Raw genomic sequence first — 13,482 nt, 5'->3', positions numbered from 1 at the left:
GAGCTCTCTACCTGCAACTCAGTCCCTTTAGACTAGCTGGCAGCAATTAGCAAATACCTGGCAGAACTGTGAATCTGCTGAACTCTGTATACAAGCTACTCTCTGTGCAAAGTGAAACAAAAAACATTGTTGAAGGGTTAATAGAGGAGAGATGTTGTGTGTGATGACTTCCTACCTCTGGTGTAATGTGACATAATGAAAAAGGTTCAAAGGGCACCAATATATTTATGAGGCTGTACCTGTAAGGCAAATAAGCTGTTTTATTTTGCTTCAAAACATCTGCCTTTACATTGACACACTAACAAAATACAGGAAAACTTAATACTGAAAGAGAACAAATATGAAACTAATTTAATTACATGTCGTGAAAATCATGGTGGGTGCATATGAAAATGGTATTCCTTTATTTATACCCGCCTGCTGCCTCACCCTGAAGTCCACTAGGTGGTGGTGTTGCACCACGAGCTGGTTTACAATCTTGAGGAAAACCAACAGAAGAAGAAAGAAGAGCCTGTAGTCGGAGTTGTGGTTGTTTGTAAACCTCCCATCTGAAGCAGAACCACCTGCTCTGATCCTTGGTGGTTCAAACCCGAGCTGGAAACGCGTCTCGTCCCTCCGCGCAGCGATGTGTCAGGTGGAAGAAGAATACCACGAGCAGCTGGAGCGCGTGGACCCACCCAGGTAGGCGGCGTGAACCTCCACGCGTCTGGAGAGCACAGCACGGAAAACGCCGGCGTTTAAAGACGGTGTTTGGCTTTTCAGTGACGCTGCAGAAACTTTGTGAGACGAGTTGAATGTTTTCTAACGGGCAGGAAGTCATGTGGTGAACGGAGCCGCAAGCATTTCACATAAAAGGACCAACAGGGAAGTTTCTGCAATGTGTTTTTGTTCCTAAACGAAATAAATATTGTTTATATTTTCTGAGGTCATCTTTGGCTGATGTTAGAAATATTAGTATCAGACGTTGTAGTCAGGAGAGTGAAGTTATTAGGTAATTATGCCAAAACATTTAATTCAGGATCTCACAGTAACAAGCCCTGGATGACTGTCTGATAACTGACTGCTTATCCACCTCATTTGCTTTTGCAGTGCCTCTTTAGGTCTCTGTCTGATATATGATTTCCAGAAACTGTGACTGACATTACAAAGGCAAATGTTAAAAAGATGGATTGTTTATTTGCTCCACTCTGTGTGGTATTTTACTGTGTTTCTAAAACACTTTATTATGTAACTTCTTTAACCAAACACAGTTTTTCTCTCTGTTGTCAGTGCTTCGAAAAAATGTGTCAAATGCAAAGAGGAGCTGGCGGCTGTGGTCATCAGAGCAGGAGATGCATACTGCAGGTAGGACACAGCAGCATCACTCAGCCAGCGTGGCACTGTGAAAACGAGGTTTACATAAGACTGAGAGTAAGTGACGCAGCTTGGATCACTGTAACTGATTTAATCTGCAGCCGTTTATCATAATAATTGTGATCTGTTAGACAGATGTTGCTCGCGTCAATGAGAAAAGTTTTGAAATTGTTGTGCTTCCTGCCTGTTTCTCTCATTCTGTTTGCTTCCCAGGAACTGTTTCAGAGAGAGCTTCATTCACAAGTTCAGAGCCATGCTGGGTAAAACCCGGGTCATCTTCCCTGGAGAGAAGGTGAGGAGGTCACCAACTCTGACTCTGGATGGTTTTAAATCCAGTTCTTCTATTTCGTCAAGAAGATGTTTTTATTTTTATTATTATTAAAAGCCAGAATTGTTCTTTAGGCATTCCATCCACCAAAAAACTTTGGAAAAAGAAAATGGCACGAAGGCAGTGATTAGGTTTGAACTGGCTGAGGTCAGACCTGTTGAGTCGGGTTTTCTAATGACTAACACACACACGTTTTAATTAGTTTGAATGTCATGTTTAGCTTCTATTAATATGCAACAACATTGATGATGATGAAAGATATAGAAAATGTTCCCTAGACGTGTATAAAACCATAACGCCTCCTCTCACATCTGGAGGTACCAGCAGAACCCAGTGGGTCCAAACTGAGCTGGAAACTCCATGCGTTCTGGCAGCTGTAGTGGTGAGTTCAGTGGAAGTCGTAACTCTGAGCGTCCCCTCTGTCTGCAGGTGCTGCTGGCCGTCTCCGGGGGTCCTTCTTCCTGCTCAATGCTCAGCCAAGTCCAAGAGGTGTGAACATGTCAGCCAGCCTGCTGGTGAAACCGGGTCGTATCGTTGCATCCAGCCGCTCTTCTCACTGTCCTGTCAGCGCAGGAGTTTTAGGCTCTGACTGGATTAGTTTATTATTATTATTATTATTCCAGGTTTGCGTCAACATGAACCCACCACTTAAGCGTCCCCGTAATACTGTTTTCCAGAAACCAGTTCCAGAGTGAAACAGTGGCGTTTGCAAACAGATATATTAATGTATAGTTATCGAACCCCATGAATATTCCAGTCTCAACATGAACCTGTCACTGCACTGCAGAAACACTCAGTCTTACCAAAAATCTTTATCTAGTTCTATTGCAAATATTTTAGTGTACTTGAAATGAGACAAAATCAGTAACTTTTCAGCAAGACAAAGGTGCTTGTTTTAAGTCAATAATTATTAAATATAGATAAAACGAATAGTTCCACTGGGAGATTTCTTCACTTAAAACTTTTCAACATTTTTCCTGTTTTAGGTGAAAAACTGAAGTGTGTAACCGGTGTTAATGTCATGCTGTGTCTCCCTCTCAGGGTGTGAGTCAGAACGCTCATAAAAAGCTGCGCTTCGTCCCTGGGATCGTTTACATCGACGGTAAATGAAATCATTTCTGTAACTCCAGTTACTTCCTCTCTGGGAAGGAAATCTGTTAGACGCATCTTCTTTGGGGTGTTGTGTGTGTGTGTGTGTGTGTGTGTGTGTGTGTGTGTGTGTGTGTGTGGTGTGTGTGTGTGTGTGTGGTGTGTGTGTGTGTGTGTGTGTGTGTGTGTGCGTGTGTGTGTGTTTCCAGAGGGTGGCGCTCTTGGCCAGCCTAATGAGATGAGACAGAAAACAACATCTGAGCTGTGTGATATGTTCAGATCAACTGGTTTTCCCTTCTGCATCCTTCCTCTGGAGCAGGTCAGTCTGAGCGCAGGGACAGACCTGTTTCCACGATTACAGATAGGCCTGTCAGCATAACAAATTTTGCTGGACATTAAATTGCTCCAGTAGTTATTGCAATAAAAAGATGATGTTGTTGTTTAGAGACCATTTCCAAGTAATATTATGGTAATGGCTTAATAAGGCAGGAACACATTCTCAAAGATCAATAAACTTTCAATTCTGATGAACATTTAACAATGGAACTGGAGGACATTTTAAATATCCAAAACAAATAAACAGAACAACAGAAATAAAAATAAAATGAATTGTGAAGTGTCGTTTTCATCCCTCCTTCCAGGTTCTGGACCTCCCTGGATCCGTCCTGACTCCCTCACCGCCGTCAGACCAACCAGGCTCCGCCTACAAAGCAGCTGTGGATGTCTTCTTGCAGGGCGGCGGTGGCAGCGGTGACGGAAAGGCTGAGGAGCAGGAGTGTGTGTCGCCGCCTGCTGTTCAGGAGTCACACACACGGCTGCTGCAGCAGCTGATTGGCTCAGCTCAAACCCTGACAGCCAAACAAGACCTGCTGAACACACTCAGGTTGGATCACCTGGAATTCTTCTTAAAATTTACATCAGCAAAGTGTAACACGTTTATGTTTACTAAAATATTACTTGTTATTAGGCGGCTTATTTTCCTAGAAAATGTTGTTATTGTCTTGACTGAATAATAACTCTCATAATTTAGTTCAAAGATTATAAGTCAGTAGGCAATTGGGATCAGGGCCGACCCCTGGGGCCCTAATCTGATTGTAATTCGAGGCCCCCCACAGCAAATGCAGATTTTTCATTAGTCCTAGGCTGCACTGTATACCTTCTATTATTGGTCATTTGTAATTAGATTAGCTATTGCGCAGATGAGCTGATGGTGCGGATCGTGCAACATCTCCATGTTCTGTTCTCTGCCCTCTATTTGTTGAAGCAACAATCAACAAATAGATAGTTTTACTGACGGTGAAACACTACGGTGGCCTGACTGACTTTCCTCCTAAAGGCAGCACCTGCTGGTGCACACGGCTCGGACCAGAGGCTACAGTAAGCTCATGCTGGGAGACAGCTGCACCAGACTGGCTGTGAAGCTGATCACCAGTATCTCACTGGGCAGAGGAGCCCAGCTGGCCCAGGACACGGTGCGTACCGGGGCAGACCACACGCCCAGCGGCTCCTATCCGACCTATTTAGATGGAACATATCTGATTTAGTTTTTTTCCAGGGCTTCTCTGACTGCAGATACGGTGATGTAACAGTAGTGAGACCCATGAGGGAATACTCCGCTAAAGAAATAGCTTTCTACAATCATATGTTCAAGGTTCCATCCGTTGTCATTCCAAACCTGGACACAAAGGTGAGGAACCATCTGGTCACCGTCGCTCTCCTCTTGTTGCTTCAGAACAGGACGGCTCTGTTTCTGTCCCGATTACCTGAGGCAGACATGTTCTTCCCTCCAGACACCGGACAAGGCCAGCATCCAGCGCCTGACCCAGAGCTTCGTCACCACGCTGCAGGCCGACTTCCCCTCCACTGTCAGCACAATCTACCGGTCAGTCTGGACGGACGTCCAGCATCGCTGCACTGCACAAACACTAAATCTCACCAAGTATTTCTGCTCTGGTTTTTAGTTCAAATATTTTGAAATAAAACAAAAACTAACTTACAAGCACCGATAACTTTTCAGAAAAGTTGAAACTTTCACTCATAACATTGGAAAAATGTCTTGTAACTAGTATTTTTTAACCAGTGTTATGAGATCACTGACTAAAACGAGCTGTCCACCTGTGGACGTGGAGGAGCTCTGAGTTTGTACCTTTGTCAGTGAAGTGTGTGAAGAAGAGCGGAGAATGACAGACAGCAGAGCTGAAACGTCTCCTTGCTGAGAGAACACAAACGGAGCAAAATCTGGACTGATGAAGGCAGAATCACAGCTTGACCTTTGAACCTGTCGTGTTTTCAGGACCGGGGAGAAGCTGCAGACGGCAGGCAGGAGCTCCTCCACCGCCGAGCGCTGTGTGCTGTGTGTTTGTGGCCTGGACACTGCTGCTGGTGAGTCACAGCGGCAGCATGTCTTCCGTTAACACTGTAACTTTGTACATCTTGCTCTGCAGAGCAGTGGCATGCTCAGACATTTTGGGGATCAGATGCTCAAATGGAACCACTGACTTGAGGCTCAGCTTGAACATCATGTCTACGTCCCTTTTTCAAATCAATATCCATGCTGTCTGATGTAGATGTTTAATGTTCATCCCAGAGGAAAGAAATAAACTCAAAACGGCTTCCAGGTTCTATACAGAGCTCTGGCTCTCCGCTGCCAATCAGTGAAGTTTGTGTTTTTTTCTGATCTTCAGAAGAGGCTTCAGCGCTCCAGGCCACGCTTATTTCAGAGCAGCTCTCTCAGAGTTCAGGTGAGGTATTCCATCAGATCACCTGAGATGCTCTTACTGATCGTAGAGCAGGTGCCATTTCTGGGGACCATTCTGGTCTTCTGGGGAGCAGTCAGATCAGTCCTATGACTTTTTGTGTCCTTGTTTCCAACAGTTCCAGTGAAACCAGAACCACCTTCTACTGTTGGACAGTGTTGCTCCTCTGAAAGTCCCTGTAGAGGGTCAGGAGGGGCTAGTGACTGCTGTAGGTCTTCAAGGTAAAAGTTGATTATTTACTAAAATCTGACCACCAGGACAGGAGGGACACTTGGGATGCAGAATCAGGTCTCTGTCCTTTTTCCTCAGCCTGTTCAAGTTATTGAGGGACAGGGACGAGGCAGTTTGCAACACTTTAGAAGCACCAAAACACGCTCTGTGCTGCCCTCTTGTGGGCTCTTTGTCTTCCAGGGACCATGAGGCCACTGAGCTGACGAGCCTGCTGTGCTACAGCTGCAGACGGACTGTCAGAGACATGGTGAGTGGAAACTGTCCCATGAAGTTTAGGAACCTGATGTAAGTTCTGTTTGGTCATCTCTGTCCCCTAATTGGTGAACCAAATGGAGATTGTACTTTTCCAAAGTTTCCCCCAGAAAACTTGCCACGCCTGGTAGTAGAGGTGGTAGGGTCAGTAAGAATAAGAAATGTTAAGTTACAAAAATCTGGAGGTGAATAAAAACATTAAAGGGACGGGGAAATTGATTCTCACCATCTAAAGCCCAGTTGAAAGAGTCAACTATATAGCAAATGGTCTGAACTCATACAGCACATTTTCAGTCATGTGCAGACTGGTAGGCATCTTGGTTTTAAGTGCCTTGCCCAGGGGCATATTGACTACAACCTGATTACAAGATGACTAATCTACCCACTGAGCCACAGACACTACAGAACTAGCTATAAGTTTAGCTTAATCTGTCTTTACAGTCACCATTACTGATGTATTAAAAATCCTATTTAAAACAAAGAAACGATGCTCAGCCTGGTGGGGGGGGGCAAGTGAAGCCTGGAGGCCCGCCAGGCTTATAATACACTGGGAGGAAACCCTGCTTCTGTAAAAGAACTAAAGATCCAGAAATGTGCTGGTCTGGTCTCCGTTTCCTATTTCTATGCAGGAAGGAGGATTTTCCTGAAGTACCAGGATTTCCATAATGATACATTAAAGTATATTTAAAAGCGTTTGTCTTTTTTCAGCCCATTTTCTTCTGTTTTCCTCAGACTTCAGTCACTCATCTCCCTCAGTATGTCCAGTCAGAGACTCAGAGGAGACAAAACCGGTGAGACATTCAGCCTTCACACTCGGTACAAGATGATCAAATACTTTAAACCCACACTTCAGTCACTCATCAATTATTATAAAGTACACTTATCAAATTAATCCTTTTAATAACTGAATATCCATCTGATCATTCTGGGCTATAACCTTCCAAAACTGTTTTTGAAGTATTTTGGCTGCATTGTTGCCTTATTTCCATCATTAGGAAATGTAATCCAGTATGAGTTTATGATTGTTGGTTGTTTTGGTAAAAGCTGCCCACTGTAATGAACTCTAAAGACCTTTATTCTGCTTACTAGTGTACACATGAGTTCTCACCTTCATCTTCTGCAGGTCTGCAATGAAAGAGCAGATCAGTAAGTTTCTGCTGGATGATGCTGATGAAAACGATTAAGGACAAGATGATCAAACTTGCTTCATTTTTTTTAATGGTGGAACTTCTTGTAACTAGAACTTCTCAATATTTGTATCAATAAAGTAAATATCCTCTCTCTGAAATCAGCATGTTTCCTAACTGCTCTGCCTTGAATCATTCATAACTTTAGATGAAACAGCAGTACACCACAGTCCATCCATCCATCTTATGCCGCTTATTCGAGGTCGGGTTTATTTTCACCTTAAATCAGTCAGTCGGGTATTAATCAGTTTTGGCTTAACTGAAGGAAATCTAAGGAAAAAAACCTCTTTAAGCAAGTAGCATAAAAATCAGTCTTGTATCATTTGGTGATTCTGCAGATATTCTGAAATAAAAAAATGAATATACCTCCACTAGCTCAAGACAGCCATCTCAAGGTTGGGTATGTCCATAGATTCTGGTAGAGCCGAACAGAAGTAGAATTTGACCCACAAGGGATTAAAAAACCCCAAAACATTTCAGATAGACAAAAAAAAAAGAATGGAGAAAATCACACAAGGTGCATTTTTATTGAAAAGATATTAGAAACTTTAGGTCTGCAACAAATCCCACACAAACATACAAGTATTTACAGGTTATTAGTTCACAGAATAATGTGTTTCTACATGTTGATGTTGGCAGCTGGCAGAGTGGATTTGTCCAGGTCATCGAAGTACGGATGGCTCAGAGCCTCCCGGGCAGAGATCCTCTTTGGTGGATTGTAGATCAACATTTTCTGTTAGAGGACGGAAGACGGACAGGAGTCACCTCGCTATGGACTCTGGCTTTATGTTCATTCCTCTCCCTAATCGAGTTTTTTTTCTGTCTTCAACTGGATTCATGTTCTAATTGAACTTTGTACCACATGAACAAGAGGACTGCTTGTCCAAGCACTCCAATGAGTGCATGGTAGCCATGTTATTTATGCTAACTCAGAACTGTGGGACTTTAGCAGCATCCAGAAGATTCTCTGCTGTAAACATTTGATTGTCCAGCCAACAACCGATCTGACCAAAACGGTAAAAATTTCACAATTACAAATTTTGCTGGATGATAAATTATCCCAAAAGTTATTACAATAAATATTGCTGCTTTGAGACCATTTTCAAGTAAAGTAATGGTAACGGCTCAATAATGCAAGAACATAGAGTCAAAGAATTCAAATGAACATTTAACACTGGAACTGAAAAACATAAAATATGCAAAATAAATAAAACAGAAACAATAAGTACAATGAACTATGAAGCCTCTAAACAAAATTCTCCTTCAGAGAATGAGTCTAGTTGAGACCAAAGCACCAGACTCAAGACTTTTATCATCTAGTTTTTGGTAGAAAAGAGAAAATACATGATGCAAATGGAACAAGCCGTCAGTGTCTGCAGACATGCTGCTCTCTGGACTGGTGCAATAGAGCCCTTCACTGTGTGTACAATCAATAGGCAACTGAGCATTTTGACCACATCATTTTTATGCATTATATTTTCTAAGTTTTATAGAAAACTTGAATCAGTTTGAACATGAAACTGAACAGGATGGCTTTGTTTGATAAGTAGGATGAAACTGGAGCGGATGAATCTGTATGACTGGCTTGAATCAACTGTATAAATTATGATTTTTCCTGTTTTTGTAAAGTGCATTGAAATACTTGTTAATCTGCACTACAACATAAAACTGAATTGAAAATGGAGTCAAGTATCATCCAAGAGGAAATGGAAGATGTGTTTATCAGAGAAGAAGCTCTGGGGAAAAATCCTAAACAACCTTGATATCATTTAATCAGTACTGAACACATCCAACTGCAGCTCGGCCTGCGTTTCACTTGAATTGTCCAGGATGTGTGTCACACAAAAAGCATTGAAATCATTTATCATACAGGGAACAAGTTGAAATTCTTACAGTGTGTGTGTGTGTGTGTGTGTGTGTGGGATCCATTGCCCTCACCGCCAGCAGGTCCAGGCCGTTCTTATCCAGGTTCTTCACCATCGACGACAGGTTTCCTCCCTTCCATTTAGGGAAAGTGCTTTTGTAGTCAGGCAGGTTCTCCACATCAGGCCAAACATCGTTATTCGGAGTTCCCAGCGTTCTGAAAAAAAAAAATGCAACTAGACATTCATCAAGAATATCAAGAGTTGTTAATAATTTTATCCTGAAATACCAGCTTTCCAGACGCTCATGTCAGACAGCATTTTATTTGACCTGCAGGTTAATTTTCATAAAACTGACCCACAGTTATATCAACGCTTAAAAATAACATTTTTTTGTTTTCATACAGAACCGACTTTCAGCGATTTTCCCCTTCCTTTTATCCCCTGAATACGTACATAAATGTTAATAAATAATGTCAGAAGATGCTTAACATTGCTCATTTTAATTTTCTGCTATTTTTTTGTGTTGGGAGTTGTCATAAAATTACTACTTTAGTCTCCTCATGTTATGACTTCACGCTCTTAATTTAAAAATAAAGAAAGAAATCTCAGCCTGGCCCTAATATTTTGTCGTAGAGTTGACCTGAATTCAAAGTCCAAATAAATAGAAGCTGTAAAACTCAAATCACTCAGAACTATGTGAACCCAAGAAAAGAATTTGCATGGGAAAAGAATTTAAATTTCCCAAAATTAAAGATAAAAATTGAGTGAATCAGTAAACTCAATGCGTCGCCCAGCTCCAGTCATATCAGCCCGTTTGTTCAGTTTCTCTGCTGAATGACCTGAAGATCCTGAAGAGCTGGTCGATCTCAGAGTCTCCGTGGAAAAGCGGCTTCTTGGTGGCGAGCTCAGCGAAGATGGTTCCGGTGCTCCAAACGTCCACAGGGGTGGAGTATCTGGGGAGCCCAGCAGGACCTCTGGAGCCCGATACCAAAGGGTCACGACCTGGAAGCACACAGTTTACGATCAGAGTAAAACCTTCAAACAGGCAGAGTGGGTCCAGTTCGCTCGACGCGTCTCACCTCATGGGTGTAGACCCTGACCGGTACGCCAAAGGCTCGGGCCAAGCCAAAGTCCGCCAGTTTGATCACGCCCTTGTTGTCGATCAGGAGGTTCTGGGGTTTCAGGTCCCGGTGGAGAACCCGGCGACAGTGGCAGAAGTAGATTCCCTCCAGGATCTGGTAAAGGTAGCTCTGGGGAAAACCCGACAAGGAGACGCAAACAATCAGGAAGACGCATCACTGACAGCAGACTGCGGTCAGCCTGTCAGGACGTACCTTGACCAGCATGGGGTCCATGTACTGGCCAGACGGGATGGAGTCCAGATACTTCTTCAGGTCCATGGACAAGAACTCAAAGATGAGGTAGAGACGAGACTCTTGCATCAGGACGTCCAGGAGTCTGTGTGCACACACACACACGAACCTGGGTTTGTGCCAAACTTCAGCTCTAGAATCCTATTTGTTCTCATGTCAACAGTGAGATAATCAGCATTATTAGAAACCAACTTTTATATATATATATTTTTTTTCCTTTAAAAAAGAGGTTAAATAAACTAATACCTTTGAAGTTTAAATGTATTTTACGAAGGTATTCCTCGCTAATAAAACAGTTATGCGTAGGCCTGTCACGATAAATTTAGCTGGATAAATTCTCCCAGAAATAATTATTAGAATTCCATTATTCCAATTAAATTATTGAAATTATTGCAACAAACTATAATCTTACTGTTGGAGCCCATTTTTATGTGGTATAATATTAATGGCATATTAGTGCAAGAACACATCATCAAATATCAAACTTTCAATTCTAATGAACATTTAACATTGGAAGACATTTAAATATCCAATATAAATAAACAGAACAGAAAACAAATAAAAATGAATTATGAAGTCTCTGTAATAAAAACAATAGGCCAGTTAAGACCAAAGCACCAGACTTATTACATTTTTGGTAGAAAGAGAGAAAGTAGGGGGAGGGATCCTGCAAATGGAAATTATTGAGCTCTTTTAAGTCAGGATTATTTCACTAGTGATTTTAGTGAAAGCAGAGCAGAAACCGTCTGTGACCCTGTGGAAAGTCTGCTCTGCTGGTAGGCTGTCAGATTTGAACTCAGAGCTCAGTGTACCAGCAAAGCAGCTTTTTGCTGATGCTGAGCTTCTTTGTGTATCCTCCTCTGATACAGTCTGTAAAGATGCATAATTAACCTTATGAAGAATTTGTAGCAGACACTGAAACACCATTAACATTTGTGTGATGAATCTGAGCCATGTCGGCATCTGAAGAGGTGACCCATGAGGCCGCCGCACATCCCCCACAGCGGTCACATCCTCCCGCCACCCCGTCCAGCTGCAGGCGGCGTACCGTACAACGTTGGGGTGTTTGAGCTCCTGCAGCAGAGACACCTCTCTGACAGCGGTGCTGGGAACTCCCTCCTCCTCGCTCTCCAGTCGGATTTTCTTCATAGCCACAACTTGTCCTGTGGACTTATGTCTGCCCTTATACACCACCCCATAGGTCCCTGGAAAACAACCAAGAAGAAAAAGTCACACACAAACCTCGTCTCTGATCGAAATTCTAATTCTATTGATCAAAACAACTCAATCACTGCTTTTCCTGACAAGATCTGATTCAATGTTCAAGTTTTCCCCAATAAACTTGCTAAGCCTGGTTGTTCGGTGCTGGCCAGTCATCCATCCAGTGGCCCATCGTGTTTTTGAGTTTGTTTGTTGTTTTTTTTTTTTTTAAAGATTGACAGGAAATTTGAAAATATAACTTGACAATTACATGTTATTGAAAGATTAGAAGATTAATACTTGAACACCAACTATAAAGTCTTAAAAATGCATTTTAAAAAGACTTAAATAAATAAGCAATGCTGATCCTGGTGGGGGAACAAGTAAAGCCTTGTGACCCACCAGGCTTATAATACACTGGGGGAAACGCTGCATTGAGATTTTATGAGGCATATAAATCCAGTGGGATGAATCAGATGGAAACACTTTTTGTCACTTGCAACGAGGACACATAATAAATGAAAACAGACAATTTCCATTTGTATGATATATTGCTTCTCTCTTTAATCTCTATTTCTATCAAAAATTAGATGACAAAAGTCATCAGTCTGGTGCTTTGGTCTCAACTAGCCCTTTTTGTCAAAGGATGACATTGTTTACAGACTTCATAATTAATTTTAATTATCGTTTACTTATTTTGGATATTTAAATGTTTCAATCAATCAACTTTACTTGGGCAACACATTGCAGCAATAAGGCAGATCAAAGTGTTTTATGTTATAAAACGTCACCAAATTATTCCCAAAGTTAGTAAAAACACTAATTTCCTCTGTTATTATTATTATAAATTAAAGTTCAATGATCTTTGAGAATTGCATTTTTTATGCAATTATTTGAAAATGGTCTCACAACAATATTATCATTCATTCCAATAACTTCTAGGACAATTTATTTTCCAGCAAAATTTGTTATCATGACAGGCCCAGAAGAAACCTTCACAGAAGATCCTTCTGATAAACCAGAGGAGCTTTCTGCCTGCAGTGATTAGTGATTGAACACCAGATGCAGTCTGACTGTTTTTAAGGACAGCAGTTCAACTCTGACACTCTGATAAGACAAATGTAGACTTTTACCTTTTTTAGAATAAAAAGCCATGTATACAAACCTTCTCCAATCTTCTCTATTTTCACATAATCCTCCATCACTGCCTTGAAGACAAGGGAAAACGCGTCATTTAGGCAAATAGCGGGTATTTCAGCATGTTCCATCAGATACAAACCGATTCAGTAGCTTAGATATTACTGAAACCGTTTGTTCGTAGTTAACTTCAGTCAACTACGAACAAACATGTTCTTCGTCCATGCAGACATTCTTCACCTCCTCACCTACCGTTAGCTTACCTAATGCTAACAAGAGTAACCTTTCTCCACTTTTAAAACTATTCTCAAACTTCTAACCGAGGAATAAAAAGTCCTTGTCTAGCCTCCAACTAGTAAACAAGGCATTCACTTATTTGTTAACATGACGAAACGAAGATAAATACCTAGTTTTGTAGCGTTTTGTCGAGCAGCTCTTTCTTCATTAACCGACCGTCGCTACTGGAATGCTGACAAACCCTTTTGAATAAACCGCAGTACAGGGGCCGTTCAAAACGCACCAATGAGTTCACTCGATACATTTCAAAGCGACCAATCAAAGAGTGGGATACTTGCCTGTTGGTTGAGCGGGAGACGACGCGCCGACGTAAGAGCGTTTGAACAGTACAGGTTTGAAGGGGTGGATGTGTTTACTGACTGAGATATTTATACTATTTTACAACTTTATCAAAAAAAAAAAAAAAAACATAAA

The 13,482-nt window shown here is 41.8% G+C and overlaps 2 protein-coding genes across 3 annotated transcripts; one reads left to right on the top strand and one right to left on the bottom strand.

Annotated features, from left to right (window-relative positions):
* The first annotated feature begins 511 nt into the window (after nt 1-511).
* LOC129357246 (cytoplasmic tRNA 2-thiolation protein 2-like) lies at nt 512-7,433 on the top strand. 2 transcript variants are annotated; one of them, XM_055026614.1, is made up of 16 exons: nt 512-681; nt 1,270-1,344; nt 1,567-1,645; nt 2,111-2,170; nt 2,723-2,783; nt 2,980-3,089; nt 3,412-3,653; nt 4,107-4,242; nt 4,326-4,457; nt 4,561-4,652; nt 5,064-5,152; nt 5,455-5,511; nt 5,645-5,747; nt 5,938-6,004; nt 6,742-6,800; nt 7,133-7,433. In XM_055026614.1, the coding sequence occupies exons 1-16, from the start codon at nt 626-628 to the stop codon at nt 7,191-7,193; spliced, it is 1,479 nt and encodes a 492-aa protein (XP_054882589.1). In that variant the 5' UTR covers nt 512-625; the 3' UTR covers nt 7,194-7,433. The 2 variants fall into 2 exon arrangements, with proteins under 2 accessions (XP_054882589.1, XP_054882591.1); XM_055026616.1 differs by having other exon boundaries at nt 602-681; nt 763-1,344.
* A 262-nt stretch (nt 7,434-7,695) lies between these two features.
* On the bottom strand, nt 7,696-13,259 carry LOC129357252 (cyclin-dependent kinase 1-like). Its single transcript, XM_055026619.1, is given in 9 exon segments — nt 7,696-7,929; nt 9,135-9,276; nt 9,901-10,018; nt 10,021-10,063; nt 10,141-10,311; nt 10,396-10,519; nt 11,483-11,639; nt 12,800-12,842; nt 13,178-13,259. Coding segments are annotated over 8 exon segments (906 nt in total). The 5' UTR covers nt 12,837-12,842; nt 13,178-13,259; the 3' UTR covers nt 7,696-7,815.
* Between the last annotated feature and the right edge of the window lie 223 nt (nt 13,260-13,482).

The sequence above is a fragment of the Poeciliopsis prolifica genome, unplaced genomic scaffold, assembly GCF_027474105.1.
Source record: "Poeciliopsis prolifica strain line A6 unplaced genomic scaffold, Auburn_PproV2 SCAFFOLD233, whole genome shotgun sequence".
Classification (NCBI taxonomy): domain Eukaryota; kingdom Metazoa; phylum Chordata; class Actinopteri; order Cyprinodontiformes; family Poeciliidae; genus Poeciliopsis; species Poeciliopsis prolifica.
Note: the sequence above shows the minus strand (reverse complement) of the source record. Positions and strands in the feature narration are given on the sequence as shown.

Bases quoted from the DNA above. Each gene is read 5' to 3' on its own strand.
- LOC129357246 (XM_055026614.1), top strand. From the start codon at position 626: ATGTGTCAGGTGGAAGAAGAATACCACGAGCAGCTGGAGCGCGTGGAC. The intron at 3,090-3,411 runs GTCAGTCTGAGC...CCCTCCTTCCAG, and splicing joins GCATCCTTCCTCTGGAGCAG to GTTCTGGACCTCCCTGGATC. The intron at 5,512-5,644 runs GTGAGGTATTCC...TGTTTCCAACAG, and splicing joins GCAGCTCTCTCAGAGTTCAG to TTCCAGTGAAACCAGAACCA.